The sequence below is a fragment of the Lichenostomus cassidix genome, chromosome 7, assembly GCF_008360975.1.
Source record: "Lichenostomus cassidix isolate B80296 chromosome 7, HeHo_3.0, whole genome shotgun sequence".
NCBI classification, from domain to species: domain Eukaryota; kingdom Metazoa; phylum Chordata; class Aves; order Passeriformes; family Meliphagidae; genus Lichenostomus; species Lichenostomus cassidix.
Window position 1 is genome coordinate 28243929 of NC_139488.1, and position 22522 is coordinate 28266450.

Sequence of the window (22522 nt, forward strand, 5' to 3'; positions counted from 1 at the left end):
AGAGAAGCGTAACAGAGAGTTACTAGATGTAGGAGGAAACACAAGATAATAAATAATTATTTGAGGAATTAATAAAATCTCAAGTTCACATGGTCACAGCAGAGTTTGAGCATTGTTAACATACAAGAGGTTTCTAACAATTAGGATATTGTTTTATCTCTTCTAAAGAGCTGTAGAGATCCTGTATGTAAGTGCACACGAGGAAGAAACTGGGCCAGACATTGACCATGCTCAGGTGTTTGTTTTCCTGGGAACTTCAAAGCATAAGCTTAAGTGATGGAAACAACCATAGAGGAAAATGAAGTGGAGATTTGCTTGAGCAAAAAATCAAGAGCTTTTCAGCTTGCCTTTGCTTCAATGCTTACTGTGCCTGGGACAATGTTCTTACCATCCTCTTGAGCTGTGGGAGACCTGGGACATTCTTTTAGAAAACTCTGATTATGTCAAAGCAAACAGCCCAGATGGGGGGAGCCAGACCTAGACTAGAGCTGGCCACAGCCATTTCTGACCCAGCAGCTGCATCTGGAAAAATGATGTGACAGGGCAAATATGGGACAAGAAAGGGAGACCTGGGGAAAATGTCTTAGCCTCAGAAGGAGCAAAATCACTATTCTAACTAGTGCTATGGACAGCAGCAACCAAAATTGTCTATATGCCCTAAGTAAGAAAATATTTCTTTATTTCTGAACATTACCATTGGTCAGAGTCCGACAGATTTGATTAATTGCATTGTTAATTCATCATGCTGCAGCTAAGTGCCAGGTATGATTCCTGAGAACTGGAGAAAAAACTCATGAACAGCAACCCAGCAGCATAACTGCAAAAGAAATAATCTACCTGTCAGCCTGGAGAAGTTTCATGCAGAGCACAGCAGCATCTTTCTATGCTGATGCAGAGCACATTTTCTGTGTCTTGTACAGAAGGAACATGCACAAGTGTGGTTATTTATAGCTTCTCCACCTACACTTAGCTTTGAAATTTTGTCTAAAAGAAGTTCAGCATTTAAAGAATACAACAAGGTTTTTAACTTGAAGATATATTTTTTCTTAATTTCCTTAAAAACAATATTCTGGGAACATTAGTAACAATCCAGGCATTAAGGAAGAAACATTAGTTCTTCATTTGTCTGTCTATTGTTCTCTTACTTGGAATGTTTTTAGAGAGGCAGTTGCCAAATTTTATGAAGTAAAATATTTAATCAAGAAAATGAAAGATAAGTGGGGTGCATTTGATGAATGTGAACTTTACCAAAGGAAAGCAATGTTAAAAGTTGAAAGAAGTTCCTTCTTAGGGTAAGAGAGGCATGTGCATATTCCCACTCCCTTTTGGGGAGCTTGCATCCCAGATGATGGTATTTAGTGAAGGGGCAGGCTGGGGTTGGGTGACCTCAGGCAATTCAAAGGGACAAGTCCTGCACTCAAAATGCCCAGCCTACACCCAGCCAGCTCTGCCAGAGCTCAGAATTGAACATGCTGTTTCCAAGAGAGACATAACTAAATCCTGCATCTCACTAATTACTAGAGCTGGGATCAACTCTTTTCTTTACAAGAAGGTGGATGGGACCAGAACACGTGGTATTCTCACTCTTCTCCAAACTGGTATCATTTTCAACCCATCATGATACTTTTATAGACGTGAGGAACTGTACAAGTACATAAAAGCCATCTGCAGAAAGCAGACATGAGGTTATTTTTGCCAAATAAGCCTGTGAAAAGGTAAGGAGTTCAGGTGGAACAGCTCTGTGGGAGGAGTGTGTCCCTCATCATTGCCCATGGAGGGTGACATATCTGGGAGCAGACAATTAATTGTGACTGTTGTCCAGGTCTGTGGGTCTACAATAGTGTGAAAGCTCTTGGAGGTGGGTGGGGAATGGCAGAGCAATGCTGCAAGTCACCCTGCATTCCTGAGCCTCTGCTGGAAAAGTTGTGAACAGTCTCATTGGTGTGCAGGCCATTGCTATGGGAGATATTTAGGATGTCTTCACTCAGTCATCCTGTTAACTCTGCAGCCCTTTCATAACCAGTTTGCATATTTTTGCAACAGAAACTTCTCAGAAGGGGGTAGCTGGGGGAGTTGTTATTCTGCAGTGTTTTCCACTGCAGAAGCTGTTGATGACCAAGGATCCTGATGCAGGGACTGTCTTCTCTGGATAAACTCCTACAGACGCGTTTCCAGATGGGCTTGTAGGATGCTAGAAGCAGTGAGAAGTGTGAAAAAGACTATATACATGTATTTTTGTATATTTAGGTCTTTCCTGATGCTCCTCTGGACCCACATGTCTCAGTAGTTGGATAATTTACTCAGATGTGTTCAGCAGTGTCAGCTGTGCTTTGTAAAGGCTGCCTGCACTGCAAAGAACAGAACATGGATGTTCTGTTTTTCACCAACTAGTGGGGGCTTAAACTACAGAGGTTAGGTTTTTGTTGTTAAAATGAGAAATTTCAATCAATGTGTAGAGGTGAAACTTCCACATAATGTCCAGGAAGCTCATAAAAACACCTACAGTCAGACTTCATAGGGACTTCTTTTTTTTGGTTGAATGTAGACCAGGGAATAAAGGAAATTTTAAAAAAATGTTTTAATTGGCTCTGCATTTTATTCCCCTCATTAATTTAGTTGCAGTATGCAGCAAAATACTGATAGGTCTGTAAGGTTGTTTTTCCCTCCAAGGGTAAATGGGACTGTATGTTTTTTCTTTTGAAAAGACCTCTTTAATTATGTGGTGGTATTTGGAATAGCTACAATTAGAGAGCAAAAGCAGGGAGTGATTAAAAACTCCTACTTAATAGCAGCTGCATTAGTTCCCTGGCTTTTGAAAGAGACCCAGGCACAGCTGAGTCCAAACATATCACACAGAGGAGCTGTGGTGAAAAGGAAAGGCAAAATGGTGGTCAAGATTATTTGACTGACTTTAGGGAGCACAGTCTGTTGTAGTGTTTCAAGAGAGCTCCTCCTTGAGAAAGGATTGAAGAAGGATCAAAATTCATCCTTCTTGTCCAGTCTTCAGGCTATGTTAATGAGTGTAGCTCTGTTCACTCAATTTCACCTTCAATCAATCAAACAAACAAACCCAAAAATCCCCCTGAAATCTCAGATTGCTTGTCTGGTGATCGTGGGATACACCATGTCTCAAGACAGTTTGAAAGAAGGGACTTACTACTTACTGTCTGAGCCGAATTAAATACCGAAGAACTTGGTAGGCTGGCTATATAATTTTCTAAAGATGAATTAGTCATTGCTATATGGACAGATCAAGGTATGGTATTTCAGGATTTATAGGTATATACTTAGTAATTAGGCATTTGTACCAGAGTGGTTTTGGAGCAGCTTACACCTGATTTTAAAGCTGTGCCTTTCAATGGATTGCCTGTTCTCTTTTGTACAGCTGCCATCACATTGCTTATTATTTATAACATTTCGGTATGTTCCTTTAGTGGAAAAGGTTCCTAGAATTCCCAACCAAATTTGGAGCCACATATTGCTAGAGGCTGCAAAAAATCAAAGTGGAAGGCAGTTCTCTTCCCACTTTTGCTGTCAGCCTTGCTTTTTTCAACTGTAAATGTGATTAATGTCATTTTAGAAAAGCGAATGGAGGCAGGGATGTTGAGTCATTTTCTGAACTGCATTGCTGGGCATTGAACCAAATCACTCCAATTCCAGTCTACTTTTGATATGAAATCTTTGTTTCTTTTTGCTTATTTTTTAAAACTCTTGCATGATTTGACATATTTAACCAAAGGCAGTGAACAGAGCAAGGCCCTGTTTCCTCCCATCACTGCTGAGCTGCATCAGCACGGCTGTATCTGTTCATGGGGACTGCACTTATCTGCTTCAACCTGTGCAGTTTGGGACATGCTGTCCTGACAGCTACACATATTCACAAGTTCCTTCATGGGAAATAGAACATGGTGTTGAAATGTGTGTCCAGATACTCAGATGCTGCTGGATGCACAACTAGATCCTGTCTTTTAACTTGACAATCATGGGGTCTTTGATCCACATTTGCTGAAGACAGTTGAAACTTTGCTGTGGCTTTTGGTGGGAATGAGACCTGAGTTTGAGTCAGATGTAGATGCCTGTGGAAACAAAAATAATTTAATGGGAGCCAAAGTTGATGTTTCTAGTTTAAACATGAGGTGTGATTCCCGTCTTTAAAATATTTTGTTAAAATACTTTATTGTGCCACCAACATAAATTTATAACGAAGAAAGAAGTGAAAAAGGGAGCTCAGTTTTTATTGGGAGGTAAAAACCACAGATGAGAATGAGTGAGTTTTGTTTTGGGTTCTATTATAAACCATTAATAATAGCAGGAAAAGCCAGAGGATAAGTTCCTTTGTATTTCAGTGTATTTTCTCAGCTAGACCTTTACTTGACATTACCCTGCTGTGACAGGGCCAGGGATAATAGGGAAAAGGAATCTATTTTCAGCAATGATTTGGAATACAAAAAGAAACTGATTTAAATCAGACTTTGTGTGTATTTTATTCATTACAGAGGATTAGTATTTCTTAAGTCTCCTTGAGCTGTTGTGGGTTTGGGGGGATTTTTTGTTTTGTTTTTCTGCTGATTCTCAGTGTTTGTTCTGTCTTTGCTGGTGCTGTTGCTGACACCAAGTTTTCCTGGAGGGCCTGGTAGCAGGCCTGAGGTTGGGCTGGCCATGCCATCCTGCACAGAACAGCATTATCTGCTGCAGGGAATTCCAATGGATAGAAGTTGACAATCCCACCCTGGCTGCAGCCTTTACTCATAGTCAGTGGTCCCCCTGGCAAATGGGCAAAGTATCTCTTAAAGGCCCTTTTGCCTCCCAATAAGGGAGTGGTTTGTGGGTAACCTGAGTGCACATCTTTGAACTGTGTTGCTCATAAATGCACATATACTGTGTGGCTTCTAGGTCTACTAGAGGAAAATTAAGTACCTTCTGCCAAGAGATTCTGTCTTTTATTTGCAAAATTTAGTACATCCTGTAAGTGTTCCTAACTAGGCTTGTACAGTTTTGAAGGGCTTTGACAGAAAAGATTGGATTTTGTTGCTGTGCAGTGTAACAAAACATTTACAATAAGCTTCGGATGTCAATTACAATCTGAAACACGAACCTTTTAACTGCATTTCTTGGTTACAAAAAGCAGACTTGGCAAACTCAGAGCTTCTGGAATAGGAGTTTCAGACATGCAGGGCCTTGGAGTTATTGAGTATTCATAATAGCAGCTACAGAAAATGTAAAGATAAGGTTTGATTCTTGTGAGTTTGAAGGGCCATAGGAATTCCTAGTGTCACATGAGAATTTAGTTAGCCCATAGTATCTCAAGAGCAAGCAAGAAAGCACGTATACTGGCAGCTTGATACTACTTGGTTTCATTTCCCTACAACATTTTAAAAGCTTTATCCATGTGTTTAAAATTAGGCAATGCTTATGCACCTATTTGGAATGGGGCCTCATTTAAAGCTGAATAAATGAGGTGGAATTGCTCTGGAATTTATTACAACTCTGTTACTGAAGAGTTAAACTCACCCTTTGAGTCATACCAGGTTTGTACTGTTTTGAGATCAAGATCTAGCTCTTAACTACTTGAAGTGTAAAATGGTATAATTTGTTTTCAGTTTTCAGAGCAACCTAGTTTTGAGTCACTATGGCAACAGCAGTGGGTCTTGGGTTAACAAAGATTAATGATTCCCTTGGCCAAGGCTTCAATGGGTCACCTCACTCAGGAGCAGTGAAACTGTTCCACATGGCCTGGGTCAAATGCAGAAATCAGGGTGCCCTGTCACCGCTGGTACAGCATGCTGCGTCTTAATCACAGCTCACCCTTCTCATCTCTTCCTGTTGCATGAGGACTGGGCTCAGTGGCTGCTGTATGTGAGCAAGCCTCAGTGTTCAGGCTGCCTGGGAAAGTGGAGTCACCATCCCTGGAGGTGTTTAAAAGACATGTAGATGTCTTAGGGAGCTGGTTTAGACCTAGGGCTTGGCAGTGCTGGGTTAGCAATTGGAGTCAATGATCTTGAAGTTCCTTTCTGACTTTAATGATTCTGTGATTCTTACCCAAGTCATCCTCATTTCATCTTCATTCATTTCTGCTAAAAGAAATATAGTTTAAAAGATCTGAAAATACATAAGTTTTTCAACCAACTTCAACAGCAGATGTAATTTCTTAAAGTAATGGATTTACCACTCCTTTGACATTTTGTATTCATGTAAAATGTGTGCAGATCGTGAGGACTTGCTAGGAAGGAATTGGTTCCCAAGTAGATTCTGATTTAAATTGGATAAAGCTGTGAGATGTTTCTTATTTTTCACATTTTCTGATTAGGAAATATACCTTTCTGTAGAAAGAGACTTAATTTTCAAAGTGCTACATTGAAATGTCTGTCTGCCCTTTTGAAATAGAGTCCTATTGCTTTTTTTTAATTATTATTTAAAAATCAAATTAACTTTTTTAAAGTTTTTAAGAGACTTGACCTTAACTCCACTAATGCAATCATCTTGCCATATTTCCATCATACAAATTAGCCCAGAGGAAGAGCAATTATTCCAGAACTTTGCTAAATTATTGCCTGATTGCTTCTTCAACCTTTTCCCTCTAAAACCATTCTTGCATCTCTTTCTTCCCATGTTTTCCTACGGTATCCCATACAAACTATCAGCATTCCCTGCAAGTGGACTCAAGTACATTTTTCCTGACCTCACCTGGGCAGGATTTGTTTTGCCAGTTTAGTTGTGCCTCAGGCTGTAGACTTCCTGTAGGCAGGAGTTCAATCCACAGCAAAAAAGGAGTGTGCAGAGAGCTCTGCAAGTGGCTCTCTTCACAGCACCAATGCTGTGCTCACATGAAACCTGCCTGAATTGCCACTGTTATTATTTTAACAGTTACACAGATCATTCTACAGGGACAGTTATGGCTATTCTTCCTCCAGGTGGCATTTTGAATCTTGTGGTTATCCAGCCATATAATGACTGTAATAGCCAGCACAGTCAGCCTGCTGGAGCTGTACTGAGTTTTATTTCATTTTCTCAGTGACCTGAGTTTGCTGCTTATTTTGTTGGGTGTGTAATTGTGCCCCTGAGGAGATAAGGAGACAGGACATGCACATCATGATAGAAAATAATGTTACTGCCACTTTTCATTTTAAACTAGTGAAATACAAAAAAACAAAACAAACAAACAACAACCAAAAAAACCCCAAAAAATCCAAAAACACCCACAAAACAAAAAACACAAGACATTAACATTTTTTTAGCAGAGAAATAGCAGAAACAGCTACCCTGATGAACTTTACAGTAGTGATTGGGTCAGTAAGGTGTGGGATGGGAATTTGCCATTGGTGAAGGTAAAACACCAGGACTATTATCCTCCAATCCTTCCAGAAACTGTCTGTGAGTTATGATGCTTCCTAGGTGATTCCAGGGATGGCTGCACCCATGATTGGAGATGTCTTGAAGTTTGAACCCAGCCATGTTATCATTGATGTTATCAAACATTTAAACAGTTATCAAACTGCAGGGTCAGGCAGGGCCAGGCTTTACTGGGCAGGAGCTGCAGAGCTGCAGGAGAGCCTGGCCCCTGTCTCAAGCACCTTTCAAAGCAGTGCAAGTGCAGCAGTAAATGCACCCTAGAGAGCTGGCATGTAGTGGAGTTACAAAATACATTTTATGTTTCACAAAACACCTCAGATGATGGATCTATCTGTAGCACAGTATTTTAATTCCAAAGAACTCATGACTTAGAGCCCTTTCCTAGTTAGATAAAAGGTACAGCTTGGCAATAAGGGACAATTAGGAAATTTGAAGATTTAATTTGGAAAACACTCTTAACTGCACTTTTAATGGCATCTTCAAGCTGCTTAAGTTTTTAAGGGGTAATTAAATTATTTGAACTAAGTCACTGTAACTTCTATGGCTACCTGTATCTCAGGATGTTAATTTTTGGCAGTAAAGTTACACACTCCATGCTCTCAGTTGAAATGTTAAATGTTTGTCTTGAATTATTACACAGTTGTTCTAGTTCTAAAGACATTTCCTTTCTTCAGGGTAAGGGAGAATTTCTCCAAATATGTTGAAATGTAGATGTTTACAAGTGCTGATGATTTCAGGTTTGACTGTGACCTTTCAGAGTTGTTCCTGCATTTGCCACAGGCTGACTGGTTAACATTTCTCATTGTTTGCACTGAGGAATAAGAGCTTTGTGTCCATACAGGTTTATGTTCTTGCTGTAGCTTTATTCACTCAGTTATTCCATACCTCAGTTATTCCGTATCTCAGCTTTTTAAAGTGCCAACTTTCTGTGTCTTTTATGATGGAAACAAAAATGTGGTAGTTCTCTATGTTTGCAGATTATTGTGAGCTTCTTAGATCCAAGTGCTTTATATAAGGAAAAAACATATTATCTTTATTATCACCTTAATAAATGCTGAGGATTCTTTTGTCAGTTAGGGCGATCGGGTTATCAGAGTCTCATCCTGATATGCTGTCTTTTGCCAACTTCCTGGGACACCTCAGGAATTCACTTAATCTTTTTATATAATATATATATGTATATATATAATGTTTGTATTTTCCCATCTTCTATGCAAAATGAAATTATAACATTTATGTATTTCACACAATGGTTGTGAAAACAAATTCATTGATTACTGGAGTGGTCAGATATGTTAACATGTGTTTCTAAGAACAGAAAACGCTGTTCAGCAAGTCATTCTGTAATTACTACTTCGATGCTATAAGCATGAAAAAGTTATTGGAATAGTTTTCTACAGAGTTACAGTAAGTGGCTATCAATTATTAATAAATAAAAAGCACATACTGCATACTAATTTAATATGAAACATTGTTTAAAGTAAAGTCATATGCCATTAGAAAAAGAATATTAGATGAGAATTTTTCCAAACTTGAATTTGGATCTGCTTCCATGTTTAATAGATATGTTGAAAGCTCCTGACAAGAGGAAAGAGGTTGTTAATGAGATTATTTGCAGACTGTTAGCAACACAAATGCAAGGAGACTGGCCCCAATAATTGTTATTACAAGTCATATAGACATTCCTGGTCAAAAATACATTGCAGAAAAGCTCTTAGCAGACCAGTTGGCAAATGGCTGTCAAACAGTTTGAAGAAATGTATTTGGGATTCCTTGCCTAGAGCAAATGGGAGACAAGCTGGTCAGAGAAAGGGAAGCAGGAAGTGATGGCTGAACTGCCAACACATCTTGTCCTGTTTCCTCATCCCCATGGTGTCACTTGTGCCAAATATGTGTTGTCCCTGCAGGGTGTAAAGTGCTTTGAAAGCACATTTAGTGAAATTACTTTTACTCCATGGATGAAAACTATGTTGTAAGCACAAAATATTAATTAAAAATGCTTTTCTTTGCAAAGAAATAAGGTTGGAATATAAATATATGTGTATAAAGCTTTGTACTTAGTGTGAAGTACTTACAGTATTTTGTACTGTTAGTACTTAGGACATCCTATAAAAAGGTGCTTGGGATCTACATTACAAAAAAAGCTTGGAGCCCAGGTGGTTTGGATTCTGTACAACCAAGCCACGAAATAGTTTTACTTGCCTGAAATAATAAATAAATAAAAACCAACATCTTCCATTTCTCCATTGGTAGGTTTCTGGGCTTAATCAATAATATCTGTGGCACTGTCACTATCCTGGGGCTGCTTGCAGTGTCTTGTCCCTTCAGAGTGACAGAAGTTCCAGCTGTTGTTTCCTGGTCCATCAGCATCAGCCGCAGTGAGGATCCAGAACTCGCTGCAAGTGCAGGGCTCCCTGCTGAAGGAAATCCCACCTGTTGTAGAAATACTAATGCTGTTCAAATACTATATATTCCCTTAGCTTCTCTGGATTGGGAAGGAGATGAAGAAAGAGTATCAATCTCACCCTGAAATTTCCCAACCATACATTGTCAAGTTTGGGGGTTTTTACCAGCTTCCAGTAGACCCCAAACAGATTTGATCTAAATTTTAGTGGCAGTGTTATTGTGAGAAGAAACTCCACATGGATGATGCACCTAAATATACCATATTGTTAGAAGAGAATACTCTCTAACTCTCAGAATATCAGATTTGTCATCCAGTTTTTCCATAAGGATCAGTTACATTTGGGACACAAAAAAAAAGAACCTGGAAGAATTGGAGGGTGCACACTGTCAATATTTTATGGTCTACGGTGAATGTTTCTTAACCATTTAATTCTGGTAACTCTGATAATGCTTTCTCATCACATAAAATAGATTTTACTTGATCCTTCCACCATGCTTTTGGACTCCCTCTTACACTGAGATGTGAAATCAGCTGTTGCTGCTTTGCAGTTTACACAAGCTCATCAGAGGAAGGTACTTCCTGTAAAAGATTCCAGATTCCTGATTGTCTTTCCCCAAAAGTCATTTATGTGAAAGTAAATATTTAATACCTGCCAGGCTCCAATAACTAAGCTACACTTCAAAACAAATTGAATAACAAAAATTCAATAAACCTAATTTAGCAGTAGTATCCATGAGCATTCATCTTCTCTCCAGTTAGAAGGGACTTTGACAGAGCTGCTTGTGTTCAGCCACATCAAGCACAAAGCATTCCTCTGCACTGTTCCATCCTCACCCTCACAGGGTTTCTCTGTGCTGCTGAGACAAGAGAGCTAACTGGATGTTCTTCTTTTCTGGCAGGTACTGGACTGGATTGAGAATCATGGGGAAGCCTTTCTGAGCAAACACACAGGAGTGGGGAAGTCTCTACACAGAGCACGAGCGCTGCAGAAAAGACATGATGACTTTGAAGAGGTAGCACAGGTAAGATCCTGAATCAGAGCTTTCTGCTGGCTTGATTTTTGGTACTCCTTTTGCATATATAGGAAAAACTATCCCTGATTTGGGTCACGCTGCTCTCTTCAAACATTTGGAGCTGCCCAGGATCCTGTCTCCAAGGTTTGAATGTTAGCATGCACTCTGCAGAGGTGGGTAGAGGCAGGACTTGCAATCAGAAAATCACTGCATTGGGTCGATGAAAGGTCTCAAAACCCATGAGAAATTACAAGCAGTTTATGGGAAAGCAGCACAAACTGTTGGGACATAGAGGAGGATGGTTATGAGCAAGAGTGATACAAAAATCAATCCTAACTCCTATGATGGAGACTGAGGGCCTTGAGCGTGAGGTGAGAAGCAGCAACCAAGAAGCAGGGGAAACACCAGAGTGTGTTTGCAGTAAGGACAAGGACACTTCCACTCCTTCTGAGAGTACAGTGCATTATGTGGAAGGGATTTTTTTGGTTTGGAATGAGAGAAAGCACAGGTAGACACTGTAATTGTTATTATTATTAATTTTCCTCATAGAACATTGTAAGCAAGGTTTTTCCAGGAATTTGATATGAAACCAAAATCTTACAACTTTTCCTCAAAGTGGAGTCATAGTAGATGTTTAAACATACATCTTGTCCTTATTTATGGAATTTAAAAGAAAGAGGACCTTTGATAAGTTCTTCCATGGATTGAATAGCTTTTTTTTTTTTATTTTTTCCCCCCTAAGTATCCATGGTCAGAAATTACCCAGTCTCAGCTCTGGCTATCAGACCATGTTACACCATTTTGGGGTAGATTTGAAACATCCTCTAGCTGTAACTGATAACCTGTAGAGGTACTTCTTCTTCGAGTATTTCAGATAAAATCCTCATTGATCTATGCAAAGCAGAATGTATCAAATGCTTTGTCTTCCTGGTGCACACAGGGCAGGTTATTGGTCAGATGTTTCACTGTGACATAAGATAAAAACTTACTTGACTTTAGTTTTGGTTTTCTACAGAACCATTCCCATGTGCTGGCCTAGTTTAGTTTAAGATATTTCCAGTAACAGGGACATACCTCTTGCACTGTTTCCTCAGGGAAAATGTTTCACTGCCTGATTGCAGCTAGTGACAAGATATTTTTTCTTCTCTCCTTCACAGTGAATTTAAATTTCTCTCAATCTCTTTTTTTATTATTATTCCCTTGTTTATATTCCTGTAGTCTTGTTTATCTCTCTTAAGGAGATAAATCCCAGGAAATGGGATGAATTAAATGCCCTGAAATATCTGTAGAATATTGGCATGTCTTCTCCTATGTCCTTCTTAAATATATTCAATGTATTCAATTCTGCTAATATGTTCTTGTTCATCAATCCCTTGAAAATCTTTTCCTATCTATATTGTTGGCAATCCAGATTACCAACATTCTTCTCTTCATTAGATGTTCAGCTCTTGATGGAGTATCCTATTGCTTGGCTTGCTAATGAACCTCAGTGTTACCTTTCAGCTGTGATGGGAAATCCTTACACACCATTGACAAATCACACAGTCTGAAAGCAGCAGTTCTGCATTGGCAGGTTTCTAAAATTTAATGGGACCACCTGTGGATTTAAGCTTTCTGGTAATAGGCTTGAATTTCTAAAAATATAAATTTCTGCAAATTTATTAAAATGGCTTTTAGGCTGGAGTTTGCAAACCATGATTCTACAAGGCCTCATCCAAAAGCACAAGTTAGTGTGAGTTTTCATCCTAAAATCAATATTAGGGGCCTTTCCAGAATGAGTGCTTGAGTCAGCTGGTACTGGATGCTAGACAGGGCTAGCAAATGAAAATTAACATCATGGAATATACAGGAGCTGAAACGAGGAGATTTCATCTCCTTTGTGTTATTAAAATACTTTCTAAATCCCCCTCCTCTGATACATTATCTTCATAATTCCAGTTACATCTCGCATTTTCTGGATCATAGTTGGCATTTTTTTCTCCCTCCTCTCTGAATACTACTTAACTAGAGATGTAGGAAACAAATTATGAACAGGTGAGAAGAGACAGAAAAATAACATGGTCATGACAGTAGAGATGAGAGCAAGCCATGTAACTGTCTGCACAAGGAGACAACAGCTCATTTAAGGCTTGCTCCCCTGGCTGATGCCATTTGGAGATACATCCCTTCATCAGGGCTGAGGAACCTTACAGAGTGCAGTTTGCACATGCAGGTGCTAGGGTAAGTCAGAATATAATGATTTTGCTGAGGACTTTCCTAACCTTCCTCTTAGGTCTCCTTCTCTACCGTTTCAGCACATCTGTCTGTGAATAACTTGAGACACATTTCCTTTCACTTCATGAGGCCAAATTCAGAGCAAATGAATCTTGTTCACTGGGTGAGCACATGTGTTCAGATGAAGGTGGGTGTTTCAAAGGGAGAGGCAGAGGAAAGAGAAAAATCTAGTTTACATGGTTGTAGAACCTCATGGGTTCCTCTGATTTCTTTACATCTGATGGGCAGAATCAATGAGTGTCTCATTGCTCTGCCTGGACTGTGGTGAACATGAAATTTATGGTGCATCCTAAACACAAATAATTGACACAAGCTGAACCTGGTTCCTCCCCAACACCTCTGACAGGAGTAGTTTCCTCTGGTGCATTCGCATGAGAGTATCATTGCTAATTTATGAGGCCTGTCTGCAGTGTGACACTGGAATGTGGTGCTGGCAAATGGACATGGGGACACGCAGTGAGGGGAAGTGAGAGGAATCTCAGGCTTTATCTGAGGTCAAGGACTTGAGAATACAATCCTCTTTGCTTTGGAAAGAGTAATACTGAGGGTAAGGGGAGAGGCCATAAATTTATCACACCTGCAATTCTCTTGCAGAAGCTTCTAGAGGGGTTGATTTTGCAGTTGGGGAATAAATCTCCTCTCCAGTCTGATTATGACCAATTTTTATTCTTCCTAACTCCCTTCTTGATGCTTAACTCCTTAGAGTGTGTTGGAAATTAATTCTAAGTTTAAATATTTGTTATTTTTCACAGGACTTATTCCCAATATAACCCAATATAATACATAGTAAAGCAGTTATGCCACCATCCTAAACAAACTGTTGAGTTTGCCCATTCTCAATATCAGGATGTTAATTGTGAGCTTTAATGGCAATAAAAAGGGTTTTGTTTGTTTTTCTTAAACAAAATCATATAAAAAGTGTTCTCCTGACACACCTGGCGAGATTGACAATATAAGCAATATTATTTGCTATTGGCAGTTCTCTGATAAAAATGCTTAGCCTACCATACAGTATAAATTTATTTTCAAAAATCTACTTTCTTTGGCTCTGATATATTTTTTTCTTATCTCTTGCTGTTTCAGGAGGGCATTTGCAAAGGTCAGACTAGAAGCAATTTTCAGGAGTCTTCTTGACATTTTTAACAGGGGGCAAAACATTCCTGGTTTTGCCTCACTGCATGTGAACCAGAATCTTGTGTTTGGGATTGCTGTGCTGAGAAATGCTGTGATTGACTGACCTGCCAAGGCACTAGATTGAGAGGTGGAATGTGCTCCCTCTATGTCTGATTAGAAACTCTGCAGATTGATAAATCTGGATGTAATGATCCAATCAGGCATGGCCCAAATAGATCACATTCCTGCATACAGCTGTGCTCGGAAAATGTCAGTGATTTTACGGCGCTGTATTGTGGGCAATAGGAAATGTAATTTGGGGTCTCCTTCTCTCCTAGCTGCTGTTTAGACAAAGCTCTGGCAATTTTTCTGCCTGTATTTATACTACACGGAACGCACAGATGGCAAATGTTTGAATTTGGATTAGAAAGCCTGAGCTCCTGGGAGGGAGGTTGTTATCTTGTATGTACCTGCAACTGTTTCTGCCACTGTGAAAGTGCCAACCACGGCACAGCCCTGTGCCTGCTGTGCACTGAAATTTTGTAGCCAGGCATTATCAAGATATCACCAAAGGAATATCACTCTGGGTGGAGCTATGGTGTTCCAAGCCTCTTTGCTTGGCTAGAATTATTTTTTGCAAATCAGATAAGTGTAGTCCAGCCAGTTACAGTTGTAAATCAAAAGATAATTTCTTTTCAGGCTCTCTAACTTTTCCTTATTCAGAGTTTTTATCCTGAGGACAGCATGCCTTCCAGTTGGAAAAGTCTCCCAACACTTCAGCACTATCTGGCTGAACTGCATGTGTTGGAAGCTCTTCTCCTGTTCTGTGTATATGAAGAGAGGGTCACAGATCATTTTCCTCTCTTCTGGCATTCCCAGCAATCAGAGGTTAAGGTGGCTTTCTCAGCATCCTCCTCTGCTCACAAAGAGCATTGCTGCCTTTGTGCTGCTGCAGAATTAGGAAAGGTACTGCAAACTGCTCTGATAATCCCTTGCATTCTGCTCTCACAGGTCTGAGTGGTTTCGTGAATGCTCTGAAACGAGCATTTCTGTACCTTTCTGCCTTCATGAGCTTTTCCCTCAGACGTGCTGTTAAGATTTTCCTGTCGTCCAGGTTTATCCACGTTTTGCCCGGCGAACCAGTGAGGATTTCCACCTGCAGATGGCACTCGCAATGCACTGAAAAGCCTTGAGACCTAATGGGAAACAGAGCCGATGTTTCTCATCCAAACTAACCAAACATTGTCTCGCAGTGAAATGAAGCAGAAGTGGAAGCTGGCTCGCTCCCTGTCCCATGGTGTTCTCCCTCCCCTGCCAAAACCCACGTTGTTCAAGGTCACCCAGAAAAACAACCCCCCTAATATTTTATTTTGTTAAATGCAAAGCTGGGCGGTCCATGGTTTCAGTCAAGGTGATGCTTGTCATCTGTGTTTATGGGATAAGCTGCTCTCAGATTTTTGGAGCTGTTCTCAAGGCTCTTAGGCCACATTAAGCTCACAGCTACAACTGGGGCTGCATTTAGTACCTGTGTGTGTGTTTCCATGCAATAGTTGGTGTATTTTTCATGGTAACCAAAAGGCACTGATGTTTGCAAGGTGAAATATCTTAACAAAACACATGCTCTGAACAGCCTTAGCTCAAAATGTGTGGGGTTGTCCCTTCTGATCCAACACAGCAAGAAGGTTGACTGGAGGCTGAGTGTGGCAATCAGAGTTCATGGGGTTTGTCCATTGCAGCAGCTCTTGGTTTAGCCCTTGTGTCTAAAACAGTTTTCATTAAGTTACAAGGATCTTCTATTTCTGCCTTTGGAAGTTTTAGGGAATCCATTTTACCAAGGTATACATACAATGCAGTGAATTACTCTTAAATTATTACAAAGAAGAAGAGCCAGACAAAATGTGAGAAAAATGCTGGACTTTGCATTTGGGAAGTCTGGCATTTGGGAAACCAGTCAGTTTTCCTGTTCTTGGGTACCTGTGCTTGCCTTTCTCCAAGACAGCTTTGGAAGACGGTGATCAAACACCTGAACTATGGCTTTGTACCATCAAACCTAACCTTATGTGTACATACACTGTTCCTTTGAGATTCAGCTCTTCCTTTTATTCATCTCAGGAAAGTAAATGTATTTTCTGTAAGCCAAGGCTTTCAGCAGAGACCTTGAAAGCCAAGGGCCTGTATCAGCTATAAGAAATCAGAGCTTGGGTGATATTCTTCATCTAAGAAACAATTTGTTCTCCACTATTCTGTTTTAGAGTATTCCCTTCCTCCATTGCACTGTTCCTAAAATACTGTCAGTTCAGAGTGTTTGAAAAGCTTTTGCAGATGGAAAAACTTTGGATGCAAATATGTTAAAATATTGGATGCAAATATGTTGAAATATCTGGATTGTCATGTGAAATATCCAGATGATCCAGTAAGAAATTTTGCAGGTAAAAATGATATTCTGTGATCTCCCAGTCCCACATAGTTTTGCTTGAACTGCTTTAAAACTAAGTGTGGTAATGGAAGTCAGGCCAAAGCTGAATTACAAACAGCTACTTGTTTGGCCTTCAGGATAAAACCCTAGTGCTTTCCCATACAAATTCCAGCTCTGTTGGATGTTGTTGTCCTAAAGTTTGGCATGAAGTTCAGTACTGATGTAAAACAGCTAGGAATAAATTAAGAGACCATGTTGATAATGAGCACTTAGGAAGCGTTGTCCCAGGGTGGTTTTTTAATAATTATTTTGTTTTACTTTTTAAAATTTTTTGACCTATCTGGCTGTTGAAAGGAATAGCTTGCTGGGCATACTGGATTTTTCCCTTTAGGTTGAGTGACTAAAATCCTATGTAGGATGAAATATTTAGCCAAAACAGGGAGAAAGCAGACAATTAAACCTGGTAAGAAACATGCTCAAAGTTGGCAATAATAACTATTTTCAGTATTGCCAAATCTTTTTAAAAATAACAAAAGCATGAGACAGGCAACAAAAAATCAGGCCCACTCTTATTTTCATCATCCTTTACATGGCCATTAGCAAGTTCTGAAGCTATAATCTGCATTTTCCTGTTCACTTTATTTATGTAAATGTATTCACTTCGACACAAAGAGGAAAAATGCCCACTGGCAGCAGATTACACAGGCCTTTGTACCATGGTGCAGGAGCTCCAGAACTCTTGGTTTCTCCTCCTGGCTGGCATCAGGCTGCACCTGGCAGTCACAGACAGCAGAGATCAATGGAACTGCCAATACATGGGCTGTCTGTGAAGGTTATCTTGGAGCTGCTGGATCCAAAAACTTCTAACAGCATACCTAGGGGCTAGATAGTTTATCATGGGAGCCATGGTATGGCTTTGTGCATGAAGTCTAGGAGCCTCTGGGTGACTTGGAACATATCTGCAATGCAAGAGCAGAGATACTGAAATGGTTCTGCACAGCCTGGGCCAGGAACCAGAAAGGCTGGGAAGGGCTGTGCGGATTGCCTGGGTCAGATGTGGAGCTGTGGGGACTCAACTGCCAGACCTAAGTCAGAAGCAGGGCACTTAACACATGTTTTCCCTGAAGATGTGTGAAAGAAGGACTTTTCAATGCACGCTGTGGATATCAGAACTATGGAGACTCCATTAGCAGGGGCTATTGAAACTGCATCCTGGCAAATCTTCTGGAAGCAGTGGAATTGAATTGGTGGCCAGTGGTACTCTATGATCTAGTGGTAGCAGGTAATCTGTTTTTAGACAGGCTCTATAATGGCACAGAAATTTTCCTGGCACTTGTGTGAAGGGCTGTGTCTATTATGCCATGTCTTTGAGTTTGCATTTCAGTGTATTTCTCCTCCAGCTCAAGGTGATTTTCTTTCCTATTTCTTCTCCTCCAAAATCACTTGACAGCTGGATCTTTTCATTAAACCTCCAGCAGCATGATTCACAATCTAAATGCTCCCTATAAAATCTTGAGTCTTGGCAACAGAGTGCATTTTTTCACAATTGCCAGGAGCTAGCTTCCTATCACTGGTTTATTTGGGTAGGTTTATTTTTGCATCTTTAAAATATGTTCCTTTAATTTCCTATAAATGCATAATGCTGTTCCCATGGCAGAAAGGGAGACAATGAAGCTATTTAAGAAATATATTTTTTTTAATTCTGGAGGTTCTGGAAAATAGAATTTCTATTGTGTGGTGAATTCTGAGAGTTTGAACTAATTTCTTTTTTAATTAGAAAAGACAGCCAATGTTTCCTAAAGAAGATAAATCCTGGAATTTGTTTCAAGGCCCAAAATTTGTTGAAGAGAACACTGGAAAATTATAGCACTGATATGTTATATAAACTGAGTACTAAAAATATATTCAGTAGGGTACTGATGTATTAACTGAAGAAACCTAGAGCTGAAACAAAACCACTGACAATTTCTGTGAAATATACCCATTTAAAAGAACCACTGCTCTTCTGACTGACCTGTCTGTGTTGATGAAAACCATCATCATCTGAAGGCTTTTGAACCTTTCTGGTCATTTTTCTTTGTGCTTTTCTTATTGGCAGATCAGTAGGTTATCAAACTGTACCTTATCGATTCCAGAAGATTAATTGCAGCAATGTCCAAGTCTCATTTGTAGTGATGGTGGACTGGTACTTTTCAATTTCTTGTAGCTATTGATAACGGGGAGGCTCAAGGGGACAAGAGTGACACTGTGAATTGTATCAGCATTCTTACTTTGTGATTCTGTTCCAGTGCAGTGGAAGGAGCTGCCCCAGGCTGTGCTGCTGCCTCTGGGCCAGCCAGTGATGGCTTTAGGAGAATGGCACAACATGAGCCACAGCAACTGCTTATGACATTGCTGCCAATCCCAAATAGGCTGCTTTGAAGATACTGGTAAAAGGACATTTCATGTGCATTAAGCCAATATCAGGGATTTGTATGCAGTAACAGAGCAAAATAATTTTCAAGGACAAATTTTAAGATTCATTATCACTGTGCAAATTTTCTGGAAGCAGATTAAGTTCCATTGATCACTCTGCTGCACAAGATTTAGAGCAAAATCACACTTCCAATTTCAGATAAATTGCTTATAATTAACTTTTTCTAAAGAGTGGAGAATCCAGTTTGATGGTTCTGCACTGCAGAAAAGCTGCTTGGCAGTGTCATTGTCCCTCTCTTCTTTCCCTATCATGGATCCCTAATTGTCCAGATGAAAAATGTTCTCTTAGTCCCACATCAGGTGTTTGAATTGTCTAAAAACTACACTTGCATTATGAGACTATTGCAGAGGCTTTACACTGATTATGTATAAATTGGTAGTATTCAACCAGCTTTTTATTGCATGTAAACCTATTTTTAAAATTTATTTCCCTGGGATGGTGTTCAGATCTCAATTTCTCCTGTATAAAGATAGGGCAACCTCAGTGGATTTACACAGTTCTTTTAGAATTACACGTGTGAATAGGGACAAAAATCCTAATGTGTGTATAAATAATTCACTTGTTGATTCAGTGCTTGTAATCCAGCCATTAATATTCCCCTCCATAACTGGGGGCTGTGAGGTCTGGTTTTGCATAACCGAGTCCCAAGGAAGCACTGTTTTGTGTCACCATGGAAATGGCATCTGGTTTGAGGCATTTAGGCACCTTTGTTTAGTGTCTGGTTCAGAGCACCACCACAGGCAGAAACACAGAACCCTCTCCTCCTTTGCTGAGCTAGGGAGAGAAATTCTAAGATTGACATGAGAAAAGCAGGCAGAATCGGCCTTCTTGTGCCTCCACTACATTAAAAATGGAGCTTGTTTGGGGAGAAAGAAATTGCAGAATTTGCAAGAAGTCAGGAACTGAGACAGGAGGTGTCTCTGAACTGTCAGTGAGCGTGTGCACACGTGTTAGTTTAGCATGACTGCCTGTTTTAGTATGCAGCTGATACAACAGAAACCACTATGTGCTCCAGAACAACTGCCCTGGCTCCTATTAACACTCAACTCTCAATATTATTGGGGTGTTTTCTTCAATGCATGAGATTTTGTCAATGCTATATCTTTTCCCTGTGCAGTGTAGGTGAGTCTTTGTGACATCGCTGAGATGCACAGCTTTGCAGCAAGCAGGGAGCCGAGCCTGCTGTTTCCTCCTTTGGAGTAATGTTAAAGCTCAGTTCAGAAGTGCACAGAGTAAAAGGGTAGTTGTGACTCGCTAATATGAAAGAATGGGAGGTGCAGCCTTCACATCAAATGTGTCAGCTGAAGCAAGTGCATTGTTGGGTGGAATGAAGGGTGTTTCTGCTCGGAGAGGAGAGATGGCTGAGAGCACTGGGGTTCAGCCTCTGGCTCCTGGTTGTTTTGCCAGGATTTAAATTGACAGCCAGAGCTTGGATTTGTCAATGCCCACCCATCAAAGTTGAGTGCAGGAAGGACTGGAAACCTGCAGTGCTCAACAGTGGCAGAGAGAGATCTGGCACAATCTGGGTTACTTTCTGTTGTCTGCTTGGGTTTGTTTAATCTCAAAATAGACCTAATTGAAATCTTTTAAAAATCAGAGGTGGATGTTGTGGCACAGGCAAATACTACCCAGCTGGGGATCCATTCACACCATTCCTCCTTTGGAAAAAGGTAACCTTTTCTGACTGGGAAAGCTGCTCCTCCCAGTTCCAGGCCCTTTCCCAAAGGATTCACAGTTTTATCTGTGCCAAAGCACAGTTCCTCAGTGCACACTGAGTGGTGGGCACTGCTCAGGCTTCACTCCTCTGTGATGCACTGAAAGCCAAACGGGGGAGAAGCAGCCCCACAGCAGTGCCAGGGCTGTGCAGCCACGCTGAAATGCCAGTCATCTCTCCCGAGTGTGCTCCCCCCTGGGATGGGGAATTGGGTCAGTAGGTCATTTAACCATTGCAAATTTAGGTTTTTTATAGGCACATGTAAATGTGGGACAGGAAAAAAAAAGATATTTCAGAGAACAGAGCAGAATCCGATTTGTGTGCTAACATGGGGATGTGCAAAAAGGAGATTATTTTGGGATAAGAATGCTGGGAGGAGTGTGACTTGCTGTTTGGACCTGCTGGACATGCCTCTAGGGTGGGGGCAGGTGCCCAAATCCTACTGTTTGGGGTTTGGCACAGGGACAGCAGGCAGACAGAGATCAAAAGACAACTCAAAGAGAATTTCTCTGATCTTTGCTTTTGTCTCATGTCGTGGCCAGTCTTGCGCTTTCGGGGCTGATTTGGGATTTTTTGAAGGGGATTGGATAAGGAGAAGAAAGGACTCAGTAACACTAAATAAAGAATACACTAGAAAGATCTCAGGATGTTTTAACAGTAAAAAACATGGCAGATGTTGATTATAGAGGCAGTATCTCATATGCCTGCAACATTCATGGAGATATACCACTTGCCAAAAATCAGTACATTTTATAGCATGAAAATTTCTGGTGGGAATGCCTCTGTACCAGATCTCTCACTGTAAGTCATTATTAAGATATATTTATCTCAGATCATGTGTGGCCCCCTAATAAGAGCCAGAAATAAAACCATGATATCTTTCTAAATCTTTGTTGTGCTTATGGATAAGCTGAATTGAATTTCATTCACACAGTCGAACACGTTTTTAAAATGCACCCCATATGAGTGCTTTCTGGCCAACATGAAAAATGTTAGTTCCTGTCTGGAACTTTTCTAAAGTGTAGGAATAAGTCTGGTGTAAAATAAATAAAATGGTCTTTTACTTCCATGGTAGTGAAACCTCCTTCCATCTTTCCTCAATGTAAGTATGCAATACATCTCCCTAGGTGTTACAGGAGATTTTAATATTTTTAAACTTTAGGGAAGACTAAGCCTTTAGTCCATCGTGCTTTGGTGGCACCTCTGAAGAACTAATTTGATGGGTAAGCCATACAGACAGTTCACATGTCAGAGAAATAACAGTGGTGAAAAATTGGTTTATAAATCTAATAAGATTCAGAGAATGGCTTCTACCCATTTGAAACAAATTCCAATGTGTAAACCATGACAGAGAGATGAATTAATGTTGACAGTGAAGAGATTCTGAATCCAAAGGGACTGTCTTGCTGACCTGCTTGTGAAGATGCTGGGCTAGAACAAGGACGTGAAGTAAAAAGTTACTTCAACTTTAACTGAAGCTGGGGGAGACTGTTTTATTGTTGTAGATAGCAGAGGGACATTCTCCATGCAATTATCTGAGGTCCAGAGAGCAGGGAGATGGGGATGGGTGTTTCTGAGTGGTGGGCAGGTGGTGTTTTACCATTCCTGTTCACAGAGTATGTTGAGAAACCTCCTTTTGCCAAAGGGAAATATCCAAATTGTGAACGAAACAGAAGTGTTGATGTTTTATTCTAATTGTGTGTTTGTCTCTGGCAGGCAGTGTACTGAAGTGTGAGGTTTATTCTGGAAGAAAAGTGAT

The 22522-nt window shown here is 40.2% G+C and overlaps 1 protein-coding gene across 11 annotated transcripts in view; it reads left to right on the forward strand.

Moving 5' to 3' along the window:
* The window catches only part of KALRN (kalirin RhoGEF kinase), a 476294-nt gene that overhangs the window by 247563 nt on the left and 206209 nt on the right, over positions 1-22522 (forward strand). For all 11 annotated transcript variants that reach the window (XM_085066971.1, XM_085066977.1, XM_085066972.1 and 8 more), the window contains exon 10: positions 10657-10779. In XM_085066971.1, coding sequence (XP_084923097.1) covers positions 10657-10779 — 123 coding nt within the window. The remainder of the gene's footprint in view (positions 1-10656; positions 10780-22522) is intronic.